This window comes from Rhipicephalus sanguineus, chromosome 2, assembly GCF_013339695.2.
Source record: "Rhipicephalus sanguineus isolate Rsan-2018 chromosome 2, BIME_Rsan_1.4, whole genome shotgun sequence".
NCBI lineage: Eukaryota > Metazoa > Arthropoda > Arachnida > Ixodida > Ixodidae > Rhipicephalus > Rhipicephalus sanguineus.
The window spans coordinates 36939399-36966118 of record NC_051177.1 but is presented as its reverse complement, the minus strand read 5'-3'; the positions used below and the strand labels follow the sequence as shown (position 1 = coordinate 36966118).

General features: G+C 43.6%; 1 protein-coding gene and 1 non-coding gene across 3 annotated transcripts in view; both read left to right on the top strand.

The window, feature by feature from the left end:
- LOC119382748 (C2 domain-containing protein 5) overlaps nt 1-26720 on the top strand; it is a 51120-nt gene that overhangs the window by 13305 nt on the left and 11095 nt on the right. For both annotated transcript variants that reach the window (XM_037650579.2, XM_037650580.2), the window contains 10 exons: nt 3299-3384; nt 6402-6510; nt 7409-7523; nt 8218-8394; nt 17012-17116; nt 17565-17654; nt 22857-22914; nt 24262-24315; nt 25484-25558; nt 26290-26364. In XM_037650579.2, coding sequence (XP_037506507.1) covers nt 3299-3384; nt 6402-6510; nt 7409-7523; nt 8218-8394; nt 17012-17116; nt 17565-17654; nt 22857-22914; nt 24262-24315; nt 25484-25558; nt 26290-26364 — 944 coding nt within the window. The remainder of the gene's footprint in view (nt 1-3298; nt 3385-6401; nt 6511-7408; nt 7524-8217; nt 8395-17011; nt 17117-17564; nt 17655-22856; nt 22915-24261; nt 24316-25483; nt 25559-26289; nt 26365-26720) is intronic.
- Trnak-cuu (transfer RNA lysine (anticodon CUU)) lies at nt 4644-4715 on the top strand. The gene has a single exon. It is a non-coding gene; the product is annotated as a tRNA-Lys (tRNA).

The window sequence follows — 26720 nt, the reverse complement described above, 5'->3', positions numbered from 1 at the left end:
CTGGAAAAAATGGCTTAAGTGGAGTGTTATTTGAGCATCCTTTGCCAAGATATAATTTTGCAGGCCTTTGTGCGGGATGTGAAATCTAATTGGCGTCAGAGTTATTAAGAACGAACTGTACTATACATTAGCTCCTTGCAATGAGACATTAGTGTAAGGGTCTCGTAGCAATGTTTATAAGTTTGACTGGTTATTCCGGCTCAATGACTGCTGTGCCGGTGCTGCTGAACATGCAGGGTTGCAGGTACACTTCCCATTAGCGTTTACCAGCGGTTTCAGTTTACAAGAATGCTTGTACTTACAGTGCTTTTGTTGATTCAGGTAGTCGAAATTGTTTCGAAACCTTCCGTTGCAGTGTCCCTCTTCTAGGTGAGTGGACAGCTATTACTCAACTTATAAATGATCAGGGATCTGTTAGGGTGGCTTACTGGCTATGGCAGTACACTGCTAAGCATGAGGGCGTGGGTTCGATTCACTGCCATTGTGGCCGCATTTATATGGGGGCAAAATGCAAAAATGAACATGTATTTAGATTTAGATGCACATCTATGGAACCCCATGTGGTTAAAATTAATAGTCCCCCACTACATCATGTCTCATAATCATATTGCCACGTACACCTATTCCTTTATTTTTGGCGTGGTTGGGTATCACTCACAAAAATTCTTACCACCACTCGTCGCAAGCTGCGACACAATGTTTAGAAACTTCACAATTGTTTCAGGCTGTTCCGTCAAGATTACACGCAAGCCACGAGCAACAGAGTTTATTCTAGATTTAACTAGATTTATTCTAGATTCTAGATGCTACTCGAAAAATCTCGATTTTTTTTCAAAAAAGTTGAATTTGTGTTTTATTGTGTTTTGTATTCCCCCAAGCCTCCTCTTTATTATATTAGAGAATCAAAGCTAAGAATCAACTAGAAGTTGAGAAAAAGTGCAATAAAAGCCCTCGTGGTGGCTCGTGGAAGCGCGAATTTACCGAAATTTCATGCATGTGGCATATCGATCCACGGCATTGCCGGCTCTTGAATTTTTGCGAGCATGTAGGCCTAACCCTCTTCTCCCAGAGCCCACTTCGACAACGCGTCTTTCTTGCTGAAAGTACCGAAAAAAAAATCTTTTCCCCACCGTAGTCAAGCGTAGCGTCCACCGTAGTCTAGCTTTCAAACATGTTTTTCTCAGTTCTTCGTTTTGCTGCATTTTTAGAGTTTGTGCACTAAAATTTGTGCACTTTATGTAGTCCGATCGTAATGAAATTTGGCCTGCTTATAGTTTAACATGTCCTCAATTCAAAGAAACAACTTTCACAGTTTTCCACAAGCATATTCAGCAAGATGATTTGATAAGTTTCTTCCTTGAGAATGGTAAAACTGAAACTCAGCATTGGAATTTTTTTCTAGGCTAACACACATATGTTACCCTATGTTTTCTTTCTTTATTGAATTCCTCAATTCATTAGGAGCAATATGAGCTATTTTTTTAGTGTTTTTGGTGCTCACAATTGTTGCCTAAGCTTGCACAAAAATGCACTGTTTTCACAAATGCATTGTCTTCAAAAAATTAACCAAATGAGCTATAAAAAAGATAAAAGCAGATTTGAAAAGCGGAGCTCAAACTCTATAAATGGTGAAAGTTTCATTGAGCTGTGACAAATACTTAAAGAAAAAATTTTCCGAGGAGCATCTCCCCTTAACACTTGAAGGTTCAATAAGGCATGTTTAAAAGCCATGTTTAAAGGGACACTAAAGGCAAATATTAAGTCGACGTTGATTGTTGAAATAGCGGTCCAGAAACCTCGTAGTGCTGCTTTTGTGCCAAGGAAGTGCTTATTTTGAAATAAAATCACGTTTTTAGTGGTCCGCATTGCGTTAGCGCGCTTCAAATCTCCCGCCTGAAAATACGACTCTCCTACGTCACTGCTGCCGTGCCCAACGTTGCCCGCTTTTACTGCGCGGCCGCCGACACTAGTGGCAGCCGAGCGGAAGTAGCGGGACCCACAGTAGCAAGAACGGCGCTGCGGCAAAGACTTGCTCGGATGGGCACATTCAAAACCGTCACCAAGTTGCGGTTGGTCTCGTAATCCTCAGTACGAAAGTGCAGCGAGCACACACGCGGAGGTTTTGACTGTTTAGCACACTGGCGCAATGGCATGACACTAAGCCACTTCGAGCGTAAGGGTTCATTCCGCGGCACCCAGTGAAAAGACACACCGGTTTCCTTGCTGCAGCACTGGCGTTGTGCACCATTCGGGCATCCGGCAATATCACACGCATGCGGCATTTTGTTGAACTTTCTGTCAGAGCGACTTTCACGAGCGCGCAAAACACGCACGGCAGTACGCGATCCCGAAACTACCACTGAGACGGGCGAGGCACAGTTCGGCGAAAACGGAACCTTTGAACCATGTTTGAACCACGCGCGCCGTTTCCCATGGCAACGCCACGGAGGTTTTGTTTTCCATGAATCAATCGGAAACGAACAAACAGCATTTTGTTACGTCTTTTGTTGCTCGGAATGTTCTTTTTTTACTGCTGCTAGTTTGATTACTAGCGATTTATTGTAGGCCGACTTCCCTACGTCATCGGGATCACTTCGAAAATGTCCCACTCGTGGCGCTCATCATGTGATACATTTAGCTTAATTTCTCGGTAAGTAGGGCACTGCTGTTGATAATATTGCCGTTTTAGAAGTTGTCATACATTGGGCTTTCACTCTGACATAAATTGTTATTTGCCTTTAGTGTCCCTTTAATAAAGGCATGTTTCACAGACGAGCTGATTACCGACGATTTTGCTTGAGGCTATCGTTGCACCGAGTGTGTCACTTCTTTTCTCTTTCGGCGTATATATGTTTGCCCAATTAAGTGTTTCATCCTTACCTGCCGGAGTTCCGCTTGCTTCACGATCACAACCACGTGACAGTAACAAAGCAGAAAACTGGGCGAGTTGGTATGCATTTATCCTTACTGGAGAGCGCGCACTGACAATGGAGACAAAGAGATTACATGCAAGCCACTATTGTGTCGTGTTCTTCTCTTATTGCCTCCGTCATCAGTGCGCGCTCTCCAGTAACGATGCATGTGACAATATTGCTGCACTGTAACAATATCTTGCTTTTGGCGTGTGAAACTGCAGAATTTAATTTTAATTTTAATAAGTTAAAGGGAGACTAGGATGGTTCCAATCTGCACTAAGTGGCACTTAGTGTAGATTGGAACCAACCTGGTTTCGTGAAGTTGGGACTGCACACGATATTTTTCAGATGTTACTAAACTGTGTTGTCATGTACCCCAACAGGTGCAAGCTCTGGAAGTAGCACTGGTGGTGGGCCAAGGCAGTTTATCAATAGGCCTGCGCTGGCGCGGGAAAGTCTGGACATGCTGGTGAGTCCTCTTTGAGTGGAACTTGTGCGACCTGCCATGTCCTATTGCTCTTGAAAAACACATTAGCAAAGGCTGCTCACGAAAGCACAAGCAGATAAGTTTGAGGCAATTATTGAGCGTAAAGGTTTTATCATTGCTTTCGTAAACATGCTTCTGCCATAACACCAGGGGTAAAATTCGACACGAACTGTTTGTTCTTACCCATCAGTTTTGACTGTTTCGTCATTTAAAAGGTGTTTATTATATTCCTCACCCCGCCATGGTGGTCTATTGGTTATGGCACTCTACTGCTGACCCGATGTTCGTGGGATCCCGGCCGCGGCGGCTGCATTTTCGCTGGAGGTGAAAATGTTTGAGGCCCATTACATTTAGGTGCACGTTAAAGAACCCCAGGTGGTTGAAATTTCCAGAGTCCTTTACTACAGCGTCCCTCATAATCGTCGTGGTTTTGGGACGTTAAACCCCAGATATTATTATTATTATTATTATTATTATTATTATTATTATTATTATTATTATTATTATTATTATTATTATTATTATTATTATTATTATTATTATTATTATTATTATATTCCTCTTTAAGCCTTTGACACGCCATGTACACAATTGTGTTTTTGCTAGTTCTATCAACTAGGGGCTAAGAAAGAGCGAGGTATATCGGGCGTTGGATAAATTGAACCTCCTGCATAATAAACTTGTCTTCATTTAACTTCATTTTGCAGTGTATGTTGCATATGATCACTTTGCTAAAGGCACTACCACGTTCGACGTGCTGCTTCCTGTGAGCCATGTGAAAAGTATAATTTTTCTTTGCCCAAAATGGACAAAAGCAAAAATGAACTTGCACTGTATTTGTAGCCTAAGATTTCATTCTATTTATGCGAAACAGAGCGTCAGTGACTTCAGGATAAGGATATCCTAATTGCTACAAATAACGCCCCCTATACTTTCCTTGGCATTATTGTCTGTTAGTTCTCATTAATATTGTGTCTAACAAAGAAAAACGAGCTCTTAAAAGTAATCTTCTTTCCTTCATTCATGGCGAGGGTCTCGTTCTGACAGACTTGATTCCTTCAAGCAATATACAAGGGATTATTGGTCAACTGCCGGCTTGTAAAAAGATCACGTGCTGCTTGATGCCAACAGGCAGACAAAGAGTGTTCTACACTCGCTGCCATGGCTGCAATCGGCGCTGACTAACACTCCTAAGTTTAAAATGCACATATATACCCCATAAAGTGGACGAGAAGATGACCGCCGCCGTAGCTCAGTGGTAGAGCATTGGACGCTTTATTCGAAGGTCGCAGGTTCGGTCCCTGCCAGCGGCAAGTTATCTTTTCGTCCACTTTACTTTCTTCACATTTATATCCTAATTGCTACAAATAACAGCCCCTATACTTTCCTTGGCATTATTGTCTGTTAGTTCTCATTATTATTGTGTCTAACAAAGAAAAACGAGCCCTTAAATATAATCTTCTTTCTTTCAGGATAAGTACATATTTAATTACAACTTAGTTAAGGTTAGTTACTTTAACACACATAAATTAACATATTATGACATTATTTTTGTTGCAATAGACTGTTGAGTGCCTTGAAATAATAATGTATTGATATGACACATTTACAGACAGTTCTTCATAGGTGGCGTCTGAAAGGGTCAGACAACAGCTGAGTCCGTGTGTCAGAAGCTTTCATATAATGCAGCTCTTGCATTATTAGCACATTGAAAAAAAAAAGAAAAAAAAAAGTTCAGTGAGTTCTTGTAAGTTCTTAAGCTTTTGTACCTCAAACCTCAAATACACTTTATCTATGAGAACAGTAACTTGCCTTAAGTGTCTACAGTGGCTCAGTGGCATTTTGCTGCTGCATACGAGGATTTAGGTCAAATACAGTAGAACCCCGCTGTTACGTTCCTCACTGCTGCGTTTTCCCGGCTGTTACGTCGTTTTCCGCCGGTCCCGGCATAGCTCCCATAGGATACAATGTATTGGGAACCCCGCTGTTACGTCCTAACTGTCGGACCGTTCCCGTATGATACGTCGCGAAGTGCGCCCGGAGCCGACCGAGTGACTACCAAAGAGAGCGGCTATGGTGCATTTTCACGCAGCTTGGCCTCGTTTGACCGTAATATTAGCCGCATGAGAGGCGCAAGCAACAGAATCTTTCAATTGATGCAAACAAAAGCATGGCCTTCGAGATTCAAATTGCAAAAATGGCGTCTATGACGTAACTGCTCGCAAAAGCAAGGCCTTCGAGATTGGCATTTACTATTGACAAAAGCATAGCCTCTGAGATTTGCATCGCACAAACATGGCGTGTATGACGTAATTGCTTGCGAAAGCAAGGCCTTCGAGATTGGCATTCACTTCTGCCATCGCGTTGGCGTAGACTCATCATCATCGTTATTTGTCGGAGAACGGGAGGAGTTCGAGCTGATTGGAGCTCGCATGGTCGTGCGTGCGGTTCGCGGTCGGACTCGCCGCGCCGGTCGTGATTGCGTGTGCTTAGTTCTTTCATGCCTACAGCTGTTGGTGTTAAAAAAATCACATACGTTGATTACATTTCTGTGGATAAGGCCGTCCTAAGCTCCGCGTTTCTATCCATCGACTAGATCGCGGCTGAGCGCGCCAATTTTCGTGCTGCTCATAAGAATTGAAATAAAGTTCTGTACCACTAAATATTTTGCCGTTTTTCCTGTTTTTCGGCTCTTACGTTTCCCGTCTCTTACGTTTATTTCCTACGGTCCCTTCAAAAACGTATCAGCGGGGTTCTACTGTACCAGGATGTGATGAGAGCCTTCCTGCTGTACTAAATGCCATTCCGGGGCTTGAACAAGTGAGAATACGTTGTATCACCAACAACAGCTTCTCATATTTTGTATGCACAAACTCTGTTTGCATTTATTTTTTTATGAATAAAAAGCGTTAAATTACTAATTTGAAAAGCCTGAGGTGTACTGCTTCGAGCATGTGTTGCATGATTCCTTAAAAGCCATGTTTTGCTCAACAAAATAGGAGTACCCCTTCATCACCATGAAGCAATTTCCACAAGGGTTCATTCAAAGTATTGGGGGCGTTGTGTCTGCAAGATCTGTGAAGCTTCTCGACCAAATCAACAATCCTGGTGGGTTGTCTCCATATTAATTACGAATTTTTGAATTTCCAAGAAATGTATATTCTTCATGTGTTTTAACTTGTGAAGTCTCGCTATTAAAAAAAAAAAAAGACTACTGCATCATGTCAACTGCTGTTATGTCCTTAGTGGCACCTTCAAAGCACTTGTAAAGCTTTGTCCAAAAGCTGCATTTATGTAGACACCTTAGTGCTTGCTGCTCCATTACTGAATATTGCCTGCTGAAGGAACTCTGTTGAATTATGAATTGCAACCACTGATCCACCCATCCATAAAAGATACATGCTCATCCCATCCCATATGACACAGTGCATTGTAGTATAGGGCATCGTAGCAATGTGTAAAGTACTTGCCCATAACTTTTTTTCAGTGGTATGCATTAACACACCTGTGGTAACCGCTACTTTGATCTTTTCTTCCCTCTTGTTGTTTGTGCCAGGTTATCAACTGTTAAATAATGAGTGTTTAAAATAGTAACCAAATACAGTAGGCTCTCATTAAACTGAACCTGAAATGGACCAGGGAAATATGTTCCATTTAACAAGAGTTCCATTCACTGACAGGTGAACAGGGGTGCAGAATTCAAGTATGAAACTGATCGTATCAGAGGGAGTTCCATTTAAGCAGCAGTTCCGTTAAACAGATTTACAATTACTGAGAGTCTAGTAATAGTAATAGTAAAGAAAAAAGAGTGGTTGGCATAAGTGCTTGTAGAAGATGTCTATTTATGGAAAGTTCATTTGTAGGCCTCTCTCTCGAAATGAAGGCGCAATATGAGCAAAGTCATGGAAAGTAGCGCATGAGGGTGATGCCCTTGTACATATCAGCACAACCAATTGTCATGATTGAGAGGCACTTATTGTCTTCTGCATGGGTTACATTTTGCCAGATGAACCCGAAACGCGTGATGCTTGGTGGATGGAGCTGAGGAAAGAGATTCGCTCCCATACACGTTCCCTTGGATGCAATGTTGTACTAGGTTACAACGAAACCACAAACATCTGGTAAGAATAGCACCATTTTTTGAAATTTATCTCTCTGCTCCTGCTTCTTCAAACAATAGATGTTATTGTACTGGAAAAAAGTATGTGTGCGCTTAGCAGTTTGCTCTTCGAACCCTTGCCGTTCTTAAAGCACAGTATACTTCTCATTCTTGCCATGGTTTATTTGGGAAGAGAAATTGATGGTTCGTTGAATGTAAATTGCCGTTCAACCAGCTTATATTGGAAACCCAGCAAGAATTATTACATATTTGCACAAAACTCAATGTAAACAAATGAACGGGAGCAGAATTTAATTCAATGGGTCGTTTGATTGCAACAGAAAGAAGAAATAAAGTAATGATGTGGCAGAATGATCAGTTCTCTTAATCAATTTGTTTTGTCACTCTGGTTTTTAAACAGTTCATTTACACTATCTTACCAAACCTTTAGCTTCCAAGATGAGGAGCGTATTGAGTAGTAAAAATGTTGTTGTTCATTATTGGCATACATATTGCTCATCTTTTAGGTTAGTTGCCATTAGCTACGCTAGCTAGTAGTGCACCATTTAATGTCGAAGCCTATTAACCAACTTTTTTTTTGCACTGTGTGTACTGCAACTTTTGCGACTGCTGTGTCTAGGCACCCTCAGTCATGTTCTCACACAACATGGCACGCACATTGACACATCGCATTGTCATCTTCTCGTTGCATTCAGTGATGAGGTGGTGATTCTGTCCGCGAGTGGGACAGCGGTGCTATTGAACCCAGTGGTGGATCGAGAGATGGGAACGGCACCCACGGCAAGGCACTCTGTCGTCCCAGCACCTTCTAACACGGACAAGGAGAAGTCTGCACGCTCAACTGACACCGGCTCAAAGCCTGCAGGAGACAGGTGGATTGTTAAACTTTCTTGCTCATAAGCAGAGTTGTAATTTTTTTGGAGAGCTTAGGAGACAGCTAACAAGGTGCCTAAAGTACTTGATCTGTTCATAGTTGTGGCAGTGAAATGTATTATGTCTGTGAATATAAAAAAATTGATCGGGTTTGCATTGTATTTCTTGTGCTGAGAGCAAGTAATAATGAATGTAATATTCATGTAACTTTAAGTGGGCCAAAGTGGGTTGGCGGGCTAGTTGGTTTATCATGCTTAGTTTGAACAGCGCAACTGAACGCGGACAGAGTAGAACACGCACACACACACAGCGATGACTTTCAACTGGAAATCTTTATTTTGATATGCACGGGACGCATATATATACATACGTGAGCAGGTGAAAACAAAACAAGAAAGATACAGAAAAAGGACCCAAACGCGCATGTTTTGCCGCAATCACAACCTTTTGCAAGCAAACTAGGGCGATGGATCGAGAAATGTTGTTTCCTTGTCTGACAGTGACAAAGATGGCATGCTGACACTCATCATTCGTTTTTACTATTTCATAAGCTTCAATAATTTCCCTTGTCAATCTATCTTTTGCCCTGTTGAGAATACTCCTTTTTTCAAACATGTTCTGTATCTTTCTTGTTTTGTTTTCACCTGCTCGTGGATGTATACAGTCGAACCCGTTTATAACGAATTCGAAAGTGTCGCGAAAAATGGTCGTTATATCAGTAGTTCGTTGTATATGGACTCTGCCTTAAAAACGTGCGCTTAGCGGCCAAGCCGTTTTTTTTTTCTTTGTGCACTTTTATTAAAGTGCTAACAACCCCTTCGGTGACAAGCTAAGCCTTTTCGCGTCGTGAAGCGACGCCCGCTGCGTGCTCACGAGTGAATTAACCGCCTTTGCAATGAGCTGACACCGTTTCACCGAAGGGCGGTACCGCGACGTGGAGCCGATCATCTCTGGCTAGTTGCGTGCAGCGCGTCGCCTACTCGGGTCGCGGAGTCACTGCTGGGCCGCTTGCTGTATGCCGTATGCGCGCGTTTGTACGTTCTTCGTGCTTGCTTCACTCCGGACCGTGCACGGGTGCGGCGACTGCAGCCTCTTCGTTCAACGCGGCGAAAGCGCATTTTGCAAGCAACGCGCACTCTACGTCTCCGCGATGCTCTCGCGGCCCTGCACGCGTCGATGCGCGGCGAACTTCAGTTGTCACCTACTAGTCAAACACGCAGTATACGCTCGCTGTCAGTGCATCGACGTTTCTCGGTGCCCGCGCCGCTCAACAACAGCGAGCTACTTTCGTTTCTACAAAGCGACGCGCACTTTAAAGCGGTCTCGCACGACGCGGTGGCGGCGAACTTGCGAACGGCAGCATGGCTAAGCATGGCGCGCTCGTACCGCCGTCAATCCGCAGTGTACGGCGTACGCCACACGCGCAGCCGAGCAGATATATCTACAGATGACTGTGATAAGGTTGTCGGCTATAAGGCATAATGACACGTTCATCGACGGCCGCCACCTCGCCTTCGCTCTTGTCTGATGCTTATCCGCGAAGGCATCACCGCAATCGCGCGGAAGTCGTAATCACCGATCGACCGGTCTCTGCCGTTACCGAAAAGACGGACGACTTTTCGCGGCACATTGTGGCGTCGACGAGTTTAGGGACGCAGTGAACCTTTTTGCGATGGAAAGTTATCGCGGTTATGCCTTCTTGCGTTCCAAGGCATTGTCTGGTTCATCGTAGGCGGGCGTAGCTGCAGCGAACGGCGTCAGGAAAGGTTACCGTGCGAAAGCTGACCGCAAGGCTTCATGCTGCCTACTTTTTTTTTTTCCTCACTGCCATTCTACCACTGAAGAAACGCCTGGAAAGTGAGCGACGTCGCTTGCAGCGTCCGAAATCTGCATGCGGTGCTCGCCGATCTGGGTATCTCAGCCGCGAGTAAACTGGAGCGAAGCACGCGCGAGCGCGCGCCCCTGTCACGCTTTAGAAGGCATGTTTTAACTTTTTTTCGCTTCGTATGCGCCGTATTTTTACCGCGATCGTGTCTGAAGTGTTCGTTGTAAAATTAGGAGGCTTTGAAAAATGTTCGCTATATCTGGACGCAGCTTCAATGGTTAGCATAGGAAAATCGTAAGTGCACCCAAATATGGTCGTTATAACCGATAGATCGTTATATGTGGGATCGTTATAAGTGGATTCGACTGTATATGTGTGTCACGTGCATATGCAAATAAACATTTCCAGTAGGGGTGTGCGAATAGTGAAATTTCATCTCGAATCAAATTCGAATCGAATAGTGCCGAATAGTGGCCGAAAATACCGAATATCGAATCGAATATCGAATAGTATATTTACACGAAATGTGTACCGCCAGTTATGGCGAGACAAAGGAAAAATCAGGGACGCTACGGCGTGCCGGCAGTTTTATTACGCACTTGTTCGACAGTGACTTTTGTTTCAGTTTTTATGGGCGCGCAAGCATGTTGATAGAAGAGCCGCCATTCCAGTCAGCAGCGCCACTCCAAACCTCCTCACAGATGGGGGTACGGTGGCTAGTTTTCTTTCCTTATGGTCGCCAATACGGCTCATCTGACAACGGTAGTGTTCTGCTTCATCGCCACGGGTGCTCCGGGCCCCAAAATCTTCTGGCGCCTGTTCACAGCAGCATTTTACCTGTGTGCCGAAACGATAGAAGTTTCTGAACGAGTAGTTCGGTGCGGCACTGGCGACTGCCCAGCGTGAACGAATTTTTACATGCAAAGCCAATGACCGAGGGTTTCGCAAGCCAAAGTCAGGACGTTTCACGGCGCTTGCGGTGTACGCGAGCGAACTACGCAAGAAGTCCGTGCCTTCGTTTCACGATTAAAGTTGTGAAGGGCTTGACAGTTTTCTCATGTGTTTTTGTACGTGTGGAAATGACATAATCTTCAACGATACGAGAAACAGTGCGAAACACAGGACAGTGAATGAGACGGACCAAGCGCTGACTTACAACCAAGGTTTTATTCCGTACATGGGGGTATATATAGCACACGCAACATGAAAAAAGAAAAGGAGAACAGTGATGTGGAACTTTGTTCACGAATTCTATGAAAGCTTCTGAAAAAAATGTAAAAAAGCATCATCCACTAGACAGATAGGCAATTTCCCTGGTGAGGAGCGCTAACGAAGGCACACTCACGCACATATCACCTCTTTTGTCAGTGCAAAACGCCTCATAAATCTCACGTGCTTGTTGATCACTGTATTGCCAAAGTATCTTACATTGATCGAACATTGCATGACAGCCGCATACGGAGCTGTGCGCAGCTAGGTGGCTGCCTACAGAACCCTGCATTAGATTGCGGTGTTCCCTGAGGTGGTCATTTACACACAGGCCAGTTTGGCCGATGTAGCAGTGTCACAGATCTCCGGACAACAGTCGGCCAGGAGGAACGGACGAGGCGAGAGCGTTAGACACACTGGTTTTAATTACACACTAAAGGAAAAACATGAAAAAGGTGTGCAGACTAATGTTGAATTCCAATGGCGGAGTCGGAGCAAGCTTTTCTGCTCCTTTTGGAGCAAGTGTGTTCCAATGGCAGAGTGAGGGCGGGAGTCAAGCGTTCCAATGGGAGAGTCGGAGTGGATTCAGAGCGGGAGTCACTCCGTGGAGCAGGAAAAGTTGCTCCGCCAAAATCGGCGGAGTCGACCGGAACTCGGCCTGACGTACTTCCTTTAACACGTTTGCCTGCTTGGGGGCGCTGCCGCTGTCACGTGTTTTGACAGTAATGGCGGACAACATGGGTGTCTGGGCAAATCGTGCAGCATTGCTTCTGCTGATCGATAGCGACAGCTCCGAGTCAGAAAACTCCAGTTTCTGCACGAGCGATTCATCGGATAGTGACAGCGACGCTGAAACTGCCGCGTACGAGTGGGAATTCGACAGCGGAATTAGCGGAATGGAATAACTACACGCAAGGTATTCTGGGCAACTCAAGCACTTCCGTTTCCTTCTTGCTCCCATGCTTGCTCCGGCGGCGCGAATTGTATTCCAATCACGGATTTGGAGGCGTCGCTCTACGCCAGAGTCGAGTGCTCGCTCGCGGAGTCCATCGGCTGCTCCAACTCTGCCATTGGAATTCAACATAAATAAAACCAGTGCTAAACAAAGCGATCACACAACGAACAAGTGAAGGAAACAAACATCTATACAGTGCGAAGCGTTCTTCGCTCAAACAACTCACCGCGTTCTGTGCCGATGCACGATGAGGCGAGGCGTTGTCGGGGACACTGGCTTAACGTCGGTGTTCGAGCTGATGCTGCAGGCTCGACCGGTTGCAGAACGCGAGCTGGCATTGTGGTTGAAGCTGGGAGGCTTGGAGCTCAGTGACCTGTGCGTTGCAGGTACTTGAGCTGGCCAGCGTTTCCCAGGAACAGGGCTGTCTCAGGCGAGGCCTACGAAGCGGTCCCGTAGGATGAAGCGCTCGGGACACAAGTCGATGACGCTCCCTGGCTGCTGCACATGTTCGTGACGGCCATCCAATTCCTAGGACGTGTCGTTGAACGGCCGGTGACTACGGTGCGATGCCGTAGAACAAAGGGAGCTGGAGCGCCCGGAGCAAAAGCCGGCAACGCTCGTGCCCGCCTCACGCGCTCACGATCGAACACCCAGGGCCCCTATGCCCACGTCATCTTCTCTTTTTATATCTTCTCCTTCATTTTTCTCTTCTTCTAGTCGTGCGGTTATACGTCAGGCTACGCTTGACGTCTTCCTCTTCTTCTATCACATTTTCTTTGTCACCTCCTATATGTGACAATGGCCCTCTTCTTCAAGAGTTTTCTCCGGAAGAAAACTGCTTCAAACCTCCGGTATCTTCACCCGAGTAACAATCCGATCTTTTCCACGATCTGTCTTGAGCTAACACTAGAACACCACCACACTCCTACTAAACTTATCACTGAGCAGTTTCAGGGACACTTCACCAAAACACTAGAATCACTCACAGTTTGCATTGTTCAAAATAACTTTGTAAGCACACATTGGTTAAGTCAACACCGAACTAGGTTTGCTCTGTGTACAGGCTAATTACATCATCACAATTCCTTTAGTGCATGCCAACCAATATAAGCGTTCAAGCTTAAGTTTTCTCTTTCGGACCTTACGCGACTTTTTTCGGTGTTTCCTTACTGCGTGCTGTTGCAAACGGCCGCTACAATCCTTGCTCTTATTCCTTCTCTCAATCATCGAACGCCGCATCCACACAACTCTTCTTGGATGTGTCCTAACTTCACGTCCCCGGCTGGGCATTTGCGCATCTCTTTTGACATTCGGGTATCTGTGATTAGTTTTCGGGGCAGTTTTCTTTCTACAATGCTTTGACTGAGCAACACCGTGAGTATCAGCCAAGCCAATGAATCTCACGCTCTCTAGTACTACTATCTCTTGCGTATGCCCTGTTCTTTTCTCTTCAAGATGCATTCCTTTCATCGAACTGCTACTCTCGATTTTTGCGACGCCAGTCAAAGCAGCGACCGTTTCTTGAGGTCCCTGATCACCATCTTGCGGCGCGCCGTTCACTACCAACCTCATTACTGGATCTACAAGCCGCATCTGACTCCACTTCTTTGTTAATATTATATTCCAGTCCCTTTCCTTTTATACAGCTCCCATGGTCTCTAGCCATTCCTTCTACCGAATCCCAGCTCTTAACATCAGGCCTTCCACATTCCTGCAGGAAATCCACCCTTGGAATTCCTATCTCTGGTCTATCGTCTGTGGTCTTTGCCAAACTGAGTATGCGCTCCACACCATGACCTAAGGCTGTCCGCTCAAACCAGTGCAAGTATGCATCCAGGTCATCTCGTCTGTTGTCAAAAGGAGCCCTCAATTTTCTGGGACAGACTCGCGTTGATCTTGGAGGTTCTGTCTCTGCTATGGAGCCCCTATCATCTCTGCTCCCCTCACTACCTCGCTCTAAAGTTCGCTGTTTCCGCAAGATACACTCCTTCTCGCGCTCAATCCTCCTGATTTCGCGTTTCTCCTCTTTGCACCTCTCCTCTTGTATCTGAGCTCGCTCATCTCTCAGCCTCTTTTCCTCGCGATCATAGAGGCTTACCGCTTCTTCACCCGACAACCCAAGGTTTACTGCCAACTCTAAAATCTTTGTCAAGTCCATCCTTTCCGCCTCACCGAAATCCGTGCGATCTACAACAAAAAATAAGAAAAAGGATCCTGGCAGGCTCGCCACTTATTTTTGTCACGGATCTCCGGACAACAGTCGGCCAGAAGGAACGGACGAGGCGAGAGCGTTAGACACACTGATTTTAATTACACACTAAAGGAAAAACATGAAAAAGGTGCACACACTAAATAAAACCAGCGCTAAACAAAGCGATCACACAATGAACAAGTGAAGGAAACAAACATCTATACAGTACGAAGCATTCTTCGCTGAAACAACTCACGGCGTTCTGTGCCAATGCACGATGAGGCGATGTGTTGTCGGGGACACTGGCTTAACGTCGGTGTTCGAGTCGATGCCGCAGGCTTGGCCGGTTGCAGAACGCGAGCTGGCGTTGGTTGAAGCTGGGAGGCTTGGAGTTCAGTGACCTGTGCGTCGCAGGTACTTGAGCTGGCCAGCGTTTCGCGGGAACAGGTCTGGCTCAGGCGAGGCCTACGGAGTGGTGCCGTAGGACGAAGCGCTCGGGACATAAGCCGATGATGCTCCCTGGCCGCTGCAGGTGTTCGTGACGGCCATCCAGTTCCTAGGATGTGTCGTTGAGCGGCCGGTGACTACGGTGCGATGCCGTAGAGCGATGGAGCACGAGACTACGGTGCGATGCCGTAGAACAAAGTGAGCCAGAGTGCCCGGAGCAAAAGCCGGCGACGCTCGTGCCCGCCTCACGCGCTCACGATCGAACACCCAGGGCCCCTATGCCCACGTCACCTTCTCTTTTTGATGATGATGATGGTGTGCCTCTACACATGGCTCATACCCACATTGGGGGATTGGCCAAGAATTGTAGATATGAAGATATAAAACTACTAAGTTAACACAACAGACAAGCAAACATAAAAAGAACTACTAGTGCAATAATTATTTGTACATTCAGCCCAGACTTAAAAACACATTCGTTTTGTTTCCTGAAGGAAAGCAATTACAGCATCAAAAACATTCCTGTGGCTGACGCCCAAATCCGAAGCACCGAAGGTGAGAATAGCGTCTATTGTTAAAATTATCCCCAGCTTAGCACAATGAGTTTCAAGAAGTCTTTTTCTTTGTAATATATAACGGCGACACGATAAAAAATAATGCTCTATTGATTCGATTTCTGAACAAAAGTGACAGAGGGGAGATATTGCCAGACCAGCCCTGTGTGCATAGAGATTCAACAGGGGCACTCGGCATCGTAATCTAGTTAATAATACTTCTAATTGTCTAGTTTGACACCACTGGATTTTCCATGGAAATTTTAAATGTCTAAATTCTGTCCATGAAGTTGTTGATTCTATGGCGTCTGCTCGAAGGAAAAATTTCGTATACCTAATCGCAGTTATGCTGGCTACTACAGGAAGGACCGAAATTATTGGACCGTTCAATGCCGCTCTCGCTAGTGTGTCGGCCATTTCATTTATTTCCAATCCACAATGGCCAGGTACCCATAATAATTTCAAAATTTTCAGCTGTGTATATCTTCTTCTTCATTTTTCTCTTCTTCTAGTCGTGCGGTTATACGTCAGGCTACACTTGACGTCTTCCTCTTCTTCTATCACATTTTCTTTGTCACCTCCTATATGTGACAAGCAGCGACCGCACGAGAGGGGGATTTCGTATACCGCGTTGTGACAGCATTCAGCAAACTTTTTGGCGTGTCTTTATCACACGCACGAATAGAATTCATAGAATTCGTGAACAAAGTTCCACGTAACTGTTCTCCTTTCCTTCCTTTCATGTTGCGTGTGCTATATATACCCCCATGTACGGAATAAAACCTTGGTTGTAAGTCAGCGCTGGGTCCATCTCAACTCACTGTCCTGTGTTTCACGCTGTTTCTCGTATTGTTGAACATGTACCAACCGGCCAAAATTTGTACCTTAGGAAATAATCTTCTTTAAGATCAACATGCGCTTTCTTTTCAACCAGGATGTCAGTGAAAGTTTTAACGAAAGGCCTACTGTAACGACGTTAGCGTTACGTTTTGCCACCGCACCCTAACCAAGTTGCACCATTGGCCTTTGTTGCGTTTTAGATATTCGTACTGTCGAATTATTCGAAACTTCGAATACTAGCTATTCGAAAGTCAAATTGAATTATTCGATTAGGTACTATTCGATTCGAATTCGAAACTCGAATATTCGCACACCCCTAATTTCCAGTTAAAAGTCAGCGCTGTGTGTGTGTGTGCGTGTCCTACTCTGTCTGCATCCGGTCGCGCTGTTCGAACTTTGTATAAGTGGGCATCCTTCCTTATTAGGAACCGTAGGTGTCTTTCCATTTCCCGTGTCATCCTTAGTGGTCCTGTTGAAACTCGCTATACTTGAGTGATCTGACGGAAAGTTACGTAAAATCTTGTTTTACAGGCAGGCATGTCATTCTAGTACATTTAGTACAGGCATGTCATTCACTGTGCACATGTTATTTCAGCCTTGATGATGCAACGAGCAAGCTGGACTGCCGGCTATGCCACATTCCTTACAATGAAGCAAGCGTTCCTTTTCAAGCTCAGCTAGTTAAATGCGGTGTCTGCAGGTAAGCCTGTTTACCATAGTGCGTCTGAAACGGCATTTCTTTCGTATTTACTTTTGTCTGTCACACACTGAAAACCGTAATGCTACTACATACTGTGTGTGGCTGTGCCGCAAGTGAGTTTTTGCACCGTGCACTTTGTTTAGAGCTGTAAGAAATGTCTTGCTGATACGAATTGTTTTGGCTGGATTTAGCATCTTTAACATGTCAAAGCTTTTTGAAATACTTCAATAGCCACTCTATCATGTGAGCATTTGTTTAGTCTGAGAATCGACCAGTGTGTTGTTCACACTAAGTTGTTAGAAAAAAATTGAAATGTGCATGCCACTATAAATGTATGTGTCGAGTTTGTGTGACAGTCTGGATATGCTGTTACCTTAGTATATTGCAGCAGAGATACCAAGCGCATCTTTAATTATTATTCATTGTTTCATTACTTTCTGCACAACAGACGTGCCAAGGTGCCTGATGTTCTCTTCACGACGATCGAGCCGCCCGCTGGTATGCCTATTGTAGGCAAGAGCTGCCTCATCCAGGCAAGGCAAGTCTCTTTCCGTTCACCTAATTAAAAAGATTAAATGAGCCTGACAAGCTTGGTCATGAATATTGTTACCTGCAAGAATGTGTGGTCCCAGTATCTTTTGTACCTCTATAATTACAGACCTGTGAAAAGATCTGACATGTGTAAAACCATGCACCACAACAAACCTAGTCATTAGGCACCCAAGCCAGGAAAGCCAACTTCTAGATAGATTTGTATGCCCAATTGTCAGGCAAGGCTTTCAACTTAAAAGTTTCAATTTAATTAAGTGGTTTTAGAATTGATTGGAAACACAAGGGGCAAATGAAGCACTTGACATTTACATTCACTATTCAGTCTAATTAAGGGGAGACCCTGCTTCTGAAACATGTTTCTTGTTTTTGAGCATATCATTATGAAACTTTCACAGCTTATGCATTTTTCTGTGCTGATTTCAAACATGAAATTATTGTTTTAATCCAATATGTAGTTTTGAAACTATTAAATAGTTTGTGTATTGTTAGGAGCAGGCTTTATTTCTGAACTGTAAGAGTTAACAAGCAAATCAGCATATCACAATAACCTGGAATGAATACTGTATGCAATAAAACAAGAATGGATGTTCCAGGCCCATTTGAACAAAAGTTATGGTATGTTGAACATTCCCAGCTTGATTCCAGTTTGACTGAGCTCGTCATCGCTCACTTGCCAAGTGTCCAACGTCCCATAACTTTTGTTCAAATGGGCCTAGAACATCCATTCTTGTTTTATTTCATACAGTATTCATTCCAGATTATTGTGATATGCTGATATGCTTTATAACTCTCATAATTTATAAATAAATCTTGCTCCCAACAATATACATGAAATATATTATATTTTGAAAACAGCATAGTGTACTAGAAAAATAATTGCATATTTGAAATCAGGACATAAAAATACACAAGCTGCGAAAGTTTCATAAAGATTTACTCATAAACAAAGAAATATGTCTCCGAAGCAGGGTCCCCCCTTAACCTGTTCTAGTTGGTGTTGTCGTGTTCTGTGCCATTGGCACTTACTGTAATTATTCGCTCGAGATTCTTACCTTGTTACCGATCTTAATGAACTGATTCTGGTTCTAATTCTATTAGGCCTCCCTTTCATGTTTGGTACAACTGTGACCACTCGTTTGGCACACAGAAGACATATGGGGGAGTAGGGTGTTATGCAAATGCAGGGGTGCAACAGCTGCGCCAATTGCGCCAATTTTATACAATTCCTTATTTTTGCGCCAAGCGGAGCCAAAATCGTGAAGTTTGTTGAAATTGCTCCATGCCGTGCCAAAATACCCGATCAGTGTCATAATTTTCTCAGTACCGCTAATTTTAGCAAGAACTGGAGAATGTGTTAATCACCTGCAGTTTGCGCATCATCATCCAATCCAATCCAGACGTGCAGACCATAACCCTAACTAGTACTTCACTATACCCTAACCTCACCGCGAAAGAAAAGAAAAAAAGGACAGCGGTTCTAAAATTTCCTGGTCTTGTCCTAGTATCACATGCAGAACGCTTCTTGAAGGGGTCATGAAGCGCCCCTTGGGCTTGTTGAAAAAACACAACCTGCGGAAAGCTGACAAGGCTATGAACTGCTCTGCAAAATATCACAGTCGTGCGCGCCGCTCAAAGGCCACAAGTGGAGCGCAAAGTTGCCGTTTCCTCAGGCGCCCTCTTTTCAAACAGAGGCCGGTTCTCACTCCCATCGGTGGGCGGGGCGTTTGCACGTTGACGTCGCGGAGACGTAGCATGCTTATCCGATAGCCGGATGAGATGCGCTTTCTGCCACGGGGTGCCGCCACTTGCCCGCGCCGCACTCCTCAGTCTGCTAACTTTACACGGTAGCTGCATTCGGGCATGCGAATCACAGCGGGAGAGTGATCGCATTTCATGACGCGCGCTGACGTAACTTCTTACCCCCGTTTCCATCCCTCCCTGTCTAGCTTCCAGTGCGCTCGTCGGCACGAGAAAAGAGAGAAAGCGCTGAGAGCGTGCGCCAAACCCCCATAACTCCGCTGATTCTTGACGGATTCGAGAAATTTTTGCGGCAATCGATTCGGGAGGCAGTAAACTCCGATACTAAGGTCATTAGATCATTACTTGGAAAAGTGGTTCATGACCCCTTTAAGCCACTTTTGCCATAGTACACTTTTGCTCTGCGGAAAAGCGTACTATGATTTAGAAGGGGCTACTAGTACAGTAGAACCCCGCTGTTACGTTCCTCACTGCTGCGTTTTCCCGGCTGTTACGTCGTTTTCCGCCGGTCCCGGCATAGCTCCCATAGGATACAATGTATTGGGAACCCCGCTGTTACGTCGTAACTGTCGGACCGTTCCCGTATGATACGTTGCGAAGTGCGCCCGGAGCCGACCGAGTGACTACCAAAGAGAGCGGCCATGGTGCATTTTCACGCAGCTTGGCCTCGTTTGACCGTAATATTAGCCGCATGAGAGGCTCAAGCAACAGAATCTTTCAATTGATGCAAACAAAAGCATGGCCTTCGAGATTCAAATTGCAAAGATGGCGTCTATGACGTAACTGCTCGCGAAAGCAAGGCCTTCGAGATTGGCATTTACTATTGACAAAATCATAGCCTCTGAGATTTGCATTGCACAAACATGGCGTGTATGACGTAATTGCTTGCGGAAGCAAGGCCTTCGAGATTGGCATTCACTTCTGCCATCGCGTTGGCGTAGACTCATCATCGTCGTTATTTGTCGGAGAACGGGAGGAGTTCGAGCTGGTTAGAGCTCGCATGGTCGTGCGTGCGGTTCGCGGTCGGACTCGCCGCGCCGGTCGTGATTGCGTGTGCTTAGTTCTTTCATACCTACAGCTGTTGGTGTTAAAAAAATCACATACGTTGATTACATTTCTGTGGATAAGGCCGTCCTAAGCTCCGCGTTTCTATCCATCGACTAGATCGCGGCTGAGCACGCCAATTTTCGTGCTGCTCGTAAGAATTGAAATAAAATTTTGTACCACTAAATATTTTGCCGTTTTTCCTGTTTTTCGGCTCTTACGTTTCCCGTCTCTTAAGTTTATTTCCTACGGTCCCTTCAAAAACGTATCAGCGGGGTTCTACTGTACTCGCTGTCCTGGGTGACAGCACATTTTGTTCCTTAATTACTTATGTGCGCAAGCACCATATAATAACGAGTGCTAGTATGATTGCTGATATCTAAAAAATTACTGGCAATCATTCAGAGCAGTGTATGACATTTCTGCGGCCCTGAGAAACAATAAACAAAAACGTGCACCACTTTTCTTTTTTCGCCACTCCCTTTCGCTCCTGCTTTACGAATCTCCCGAATTTCGAGGTCGCCAGATTAGCAGATTCACAATAGCATATTCAGCGCCTGTCAAATCGTTTGACAGGCTCTGCAAGTGGTAATGTGGACTTCGACATTGTTTGCATTGTCCGGTGGTTCAACAGACTGCTATTTATTGAAATAGCAGTACTCACGTGCACTGTGCCCGAGTTAGCTGATGTTAAATAGTTTGCAGATATATTTATCTTTTCTAAAAGTAAGTCTTATTTGTTGTAATGCTCCAAATTTGGATTTCGGGCTAAAAACTGCGCAGTTTTTTTCCCATAACCTGCTCCAAATATGGATTTTAGTGCTCCAAAAGCAACATTTTGCTGCTCCAAAAATTGCTCCAAATCCTAATTTGGCTATTCCACCCATGCAAATGTTACAGCTACCATGTTGTACCTTGTTATCTTTTGTATAACCCACTCTAAAAGCTTAAGAACAGTTTAGCACATGATGCAAGCCAAGTAGCATGCAAATTTTGCCTTTTGAGTATGGCTCTATGACCGTGTACTGCCAGTACTGTGCAGCAACGTTTAGACATGCCATGACAAGAACTTTATTTCAGTCCTGAGGAACTCAGAGCAATGTTTAGAACTCTCAAGACTCTTCTTTATTGTCTCGAGTGTGAGCCCCACAGCTCAATCCCAAGCAGGGATGATGAGTATGTACATATGAGATGATGAAGTGCATAAATAATGCTTATAATATGGAACATGGTGGCAGCTGTATGTTGCCTTACGTGGTTATCTGCATAAAGGAAAGAAGGTGACTTTTAAGAGCTCGTTTTTCTTTGTTAGACACAATATTAATGAGAACTAACAGACAATAATGCCAAAGAAAGTATAGGGGATGTTATTTGTAATAATTGGGATATAAATGTGAAGAAAGTAAAGTGGACGAAAAGATAACTTGCCGCTGGCAGGGACTGAACCTGCAACCTTCGAATAACGCGTCCGATGCTCTACCACTGAGCTGCAGCGGTGGTCGTCTCCCCGTTCGCTTTATAGGGTATATATGTGCATTTAAACCTAGGAGTGTTAGCGCCGATCGCAGCTATGGCGGTGAGTGTGGAACACTCTTTTCCTGCCTTTCTAGCGTCACGTAGCATGTGCGGCGTGACGCTAGAAAGGCAGAAAAAGGAGTGTTACAGCGTTACTTCAAGGCACTCAATATTCTATTGCAACAAAAATAATGTCAAATACTGTAATATATGTGTGTTATAGTAATATTCCCAATTAAATTGTAATTAAATGTCTATTTATTCTGAAGTCATTCGTGCTTTGTTTTTGCATAAATAGAATTAAATCTCAAGCTAGAAATATAGTGCAAATTCGTTTTCGGTTATGTAAATTTTGAGCAAAGAAAATATATGCTTTAGATGTGGCTTGCAGGAAGCGGCACGTCGAATGACTCGTCGAACATGGTAGTGCCTTCAGCAAAGTAATCCTATGCAACAGTACACCTCAAAATGGAGTTAAATGAAGACAAATTTATTATGCAGAAAGTTCATTTCATCCAAAGCTCAATGTATCTGGCTCTTTCTTAGCCACTAGTTGATACAAATAACAAAAACAAGTGGTCTACACAATTGTGTACATACCGTGTCAAAGTGTTAACTACTGAATGTCATTTCTTGTGCCGGTGTGGCAGGGGTATAACATCTCTTTATTTTTAAATTCATTGGATAGAAATTAAAGGTGTGGCTTACATACTGGGGTGGGCTAAAAAGCGAAGAAATACAGTGCGTGTTGTCTCTCTTTTTCATATGGGGTAATACACATAAATGCATAATCATAGTGTTGTCAAGCTTATTGAGGTTTGCTTTGAGTGCTAACACTCCTTTTTTTTTGCTTCTGTAACACTTTTTATAGAGTATGCAGGAACAAGAAGGACCTCAAAGGGGAGCAAAATGCCCGAGAGATTAGTGATGTGAGTGGCTTAGTCTCCAGTAACAAATATTTAAACGCTTGTTATTCTATTGCTAGGCACTGGTTTCTTCACTTCACGGTCCCTTTCAAGCTTTACATTCCATCAAATCTTGTGCAGGATTAACTTTTAAGGCATTGTTTTTGTTACGAATATAAATATTTCTGTTACCACTTTTTGTTGTGCAAGTTTCCATAAAAAAAAGATATAAAGCACAGACTGTAGCATCTTGTTAATTGTGAAAAATTTGCTGTAATAAAACTTCATTCTCTTGAAGACAAAAATTGTGAAGTTGATGTGCTTGAATACTGTAAAGAACAAATAAAACTTCACACATACTACAGGGTGATTCTTTTAGAACTGACGTATTTCATTGGGCTGTAGTTTTGTTACAAGTTATTCGATTTTAATGAGGTTTGCGTCAAAACATTCAGGAAGGATGAAAATTTGATGGCGCATCCCATTTTTTGATTTGCAAAACACTGGAAAGAAAGAATAAATAAGAAATAAGGAAAACTGCTAAATGCTATACAAGGAGAGATGGCTAGTCCGGCGCAGCATTCGTGTCAGCCAGCGGTGGCAGAAGTTGGTGACAGCAGTTTCATCACATTACATTGACACGAAAACCAAGCACTCTATACTACTGCGCGTGCGCCACGCCATGCCGCCCTGACGCATGCGTGTTTGCGCGCACCCGGCATCCGTCTTTTATGAAATTTCAACGAAAGTCACGGTTTTCGTCACTTCTTTTTTTTTTCGGTGTTGCACATAAAAAAACAAGACGGTACATGAAAATTTAATCCTTCCTGAATCTTTTGCTATAAACCGCATTAAAATAGGATAATTTGTAATGATACTACAGCCCAATGAAATAGGTCAGTTGTAAAAGAATCACCCTTTATTATTGTTTTCTCGTAAATTCATGTGCATGTTTCCAAGGATGTGAGTGTTTGGATCCATGGCATGATAATCCTTGTTCTTGTGAACCTGTAGTTTTCAAAATTGGACATTTAAAGCTGAGAAAATTGAAGTTGCTTAGGCCTTCAAACAAATTTTCATATTGAAGAAAGTTGCCACTGGTGTCGTGCAGTGTTAAACAAAGTCATTTATATTTTATGCAGAGTTAATAAACTTTAATACCTGCACTGTTTTAGAAGGGCTATAGAACTGTTATATAAATGCATTACAAGACTTAAAGTTTCATGAAATGGTCAGCAGACTACCTGTAAAAGCTCTTACATTAGAAAAATGGAATTGTTTCATCTTCACAGCTTTGACCCCTAAACATAGACTGGATGTCAAGCGTGATTCAAATTTAAATCCAGTTGATCTTTTTTTTCTACTTTGCAGAGTCTTCCATTCCTTGAGATTGAATTACATCGTCAAATACAGACTAAGCTTAAGGTAAGCGTTGCCTTACAATTAATAGTACTCATGTTACATATTATTAAACTTTTTCTGCACTTGATGTTCAATTGCCATAGCACTAAGGGGCTTTGTTAGAGTTTATGAATTTGAAGACATGAATTCTGTGTAGATCACATCTGCACTCATTGTATAGCACTAAAATTTAATGTTTATGCATATATATATGTACTCATTGGGCTCTTGTTCCAAAAGTGTGCTACATGCTAATCATTCTGCTTGCACCATAATCTTGTGGGAGAAATAACAAGTGAGCTTTGATACAGAATGTAAGCCTTTCAAGCATAAACGAGAATCTTAATATCAGAAGTGGACCCAGTATTTCTGTCGGGTGGGGGCGAGGGTGATTTTGACGTGTCATGATGATGGGATTGTGGGGAGGGGTCAAACTGCCAATCTGTGAAAGGTGAAAATGGCATCTTTCAAATGGCAATCTGTGAAAGGCGAAAATGGCACCTGAAAGTGCAATCTGTGAAAGGCGAAAATGGCCTAAAGATGGATGCTTCAATGGAATTGAACACAGAGCCACTGAGCATGCAGTTTGTGCTCCTTTAGTTTAGGTGTGAATGAGTGAATACATTGAATTTCTAGAGTCATTCAGGAAAATTTTGACTTCGCACAACCTCCTGAATTGCAATGACAACGTCAACAGAACTATTGAAGCTATATGTTGGACTCGCGGTGAAAAGGACAGTGGGGCAGGGAGGGGTGCGGGGTTACGCCGGCCACTTATAAACCTACACTATCTGAATGCTTTCTACGTGGTTAAGAACTTCATTGTGGTGCGCCTTGGATTCTTGTAACAGTTAAAGCATCCCGCCAAATAGTAGTGGCATAAGAAAATGGGGCATGGGGGACATTCTTCAGCTGGAACAAGCATGTCATGTACTGCCGACATTGCTGGGAAGGTAGATGACGATGCAGAGGTACTAAAAGGTAAGCATAAGGCTACTGAGAGTGTCAAGAGGGAGTGTCACGACAGGGCACACACACACTTTTAACGTGTTACATATTCATTTTGCTCTGCACTATTGCGAAGAAGCCGCATATTTTGAGGGGCATGTTAAGATTTGTTATTGCACCTTTGGCACTTTAGCTGCACTTAGTAATCTAATGGTCATTCTAATTGCAATCTGCTCTCTGACAGCTCAAGAACCTGAATGGTATTTTCGGCTTGAAAGTGCAAGTTGCCATTGGAGAGCGCCTTATAGCTGGAATAGCCGTGAGTATAGCAGCTTACCCTGCATACGTCGTATTTGCATGTTGGGCTTGTGCATGTCCCGTTCTTATCCAACTGATCAGACTAGAAATTTTCATATTAATGCTCTCTCCTCATTGTGCACTGTATGAGGGAAATAAGTTGTGTTACGGTTGATGTAATGAAAGAGCATGAGAAGCATCAGTGGAAGAGTTTTGTGTGATGGCAGCCTTGGCCTCACTCATGCTTTTTTTTGGTCTCACAGGCTAACACAAGTTTAATTCTGGTATCTTGCAGCTAGTGAACTATGCGTATTTTATATGTAATATTATATAAGAATTTGAAATACCACTTGCTTATAGCACCTGTGTAAGCAGGGCAATGAGGATGTAGGAAGGGAGAATTGTTTTCGTGAGGCATTAAGGTTTCGTCTATTTCTATTGTGAACTACGTTAATTGTATATAACTTGATATAGGCAGTCAACTGTAGCAGGTGCAGAAGCAGAATAAATACTGCAGTTTCTAAGCAACAGTAAGGAAAAGCAGCATTTATTCTCTTTATTGTTTAATTATTACCATCTCTTGTTTATGGCTCGCTTCTTTATTGTATTCTTCATGGTGTATAAGGTGCCTTTACAAGTTTGACATAGTATTTATATCTGCATGTTGTTGACTATATACTGTAGCTGCATGTGAGCCATGCATGTGAATCTTTATAATGTGCTGTAAGGATAAACACAATGTCCATCTTTCAGACTGGAACTGGTGCTTACCTCACAGCAATACCACTGCCTTCTTTACCCATTCCAAAGCTACTTAGTCGTCGTCAGGTACGTCACAGCTCTTTATCAGACATGCCTGATCAACGGTAAGCTGTCTCGCTGATAGTTTATTTATCAAAAAGTGATTAATAGAACAACACCCTTAGTGTTTCTTGAATTGTGAGGCACAATGATTTAAATGTTTATCCAGCCAAATGAGGTGTACCGTCTAACCGAATGCCATGTCACGAGTGCTTGCTTACTCGTAGCTTCTTGAGAAAACATGCTTATAGGAATCGAATGATAGGTATGTGATGTCATTTTTGTTGTATGTAATTCATCACTCCTTGGGACACGCTAGGGTATTTGATGGTAAAAAGAAATGTTAATGAGATGCTTAGCTAATCCTTCTTCTTTTTTTCTTT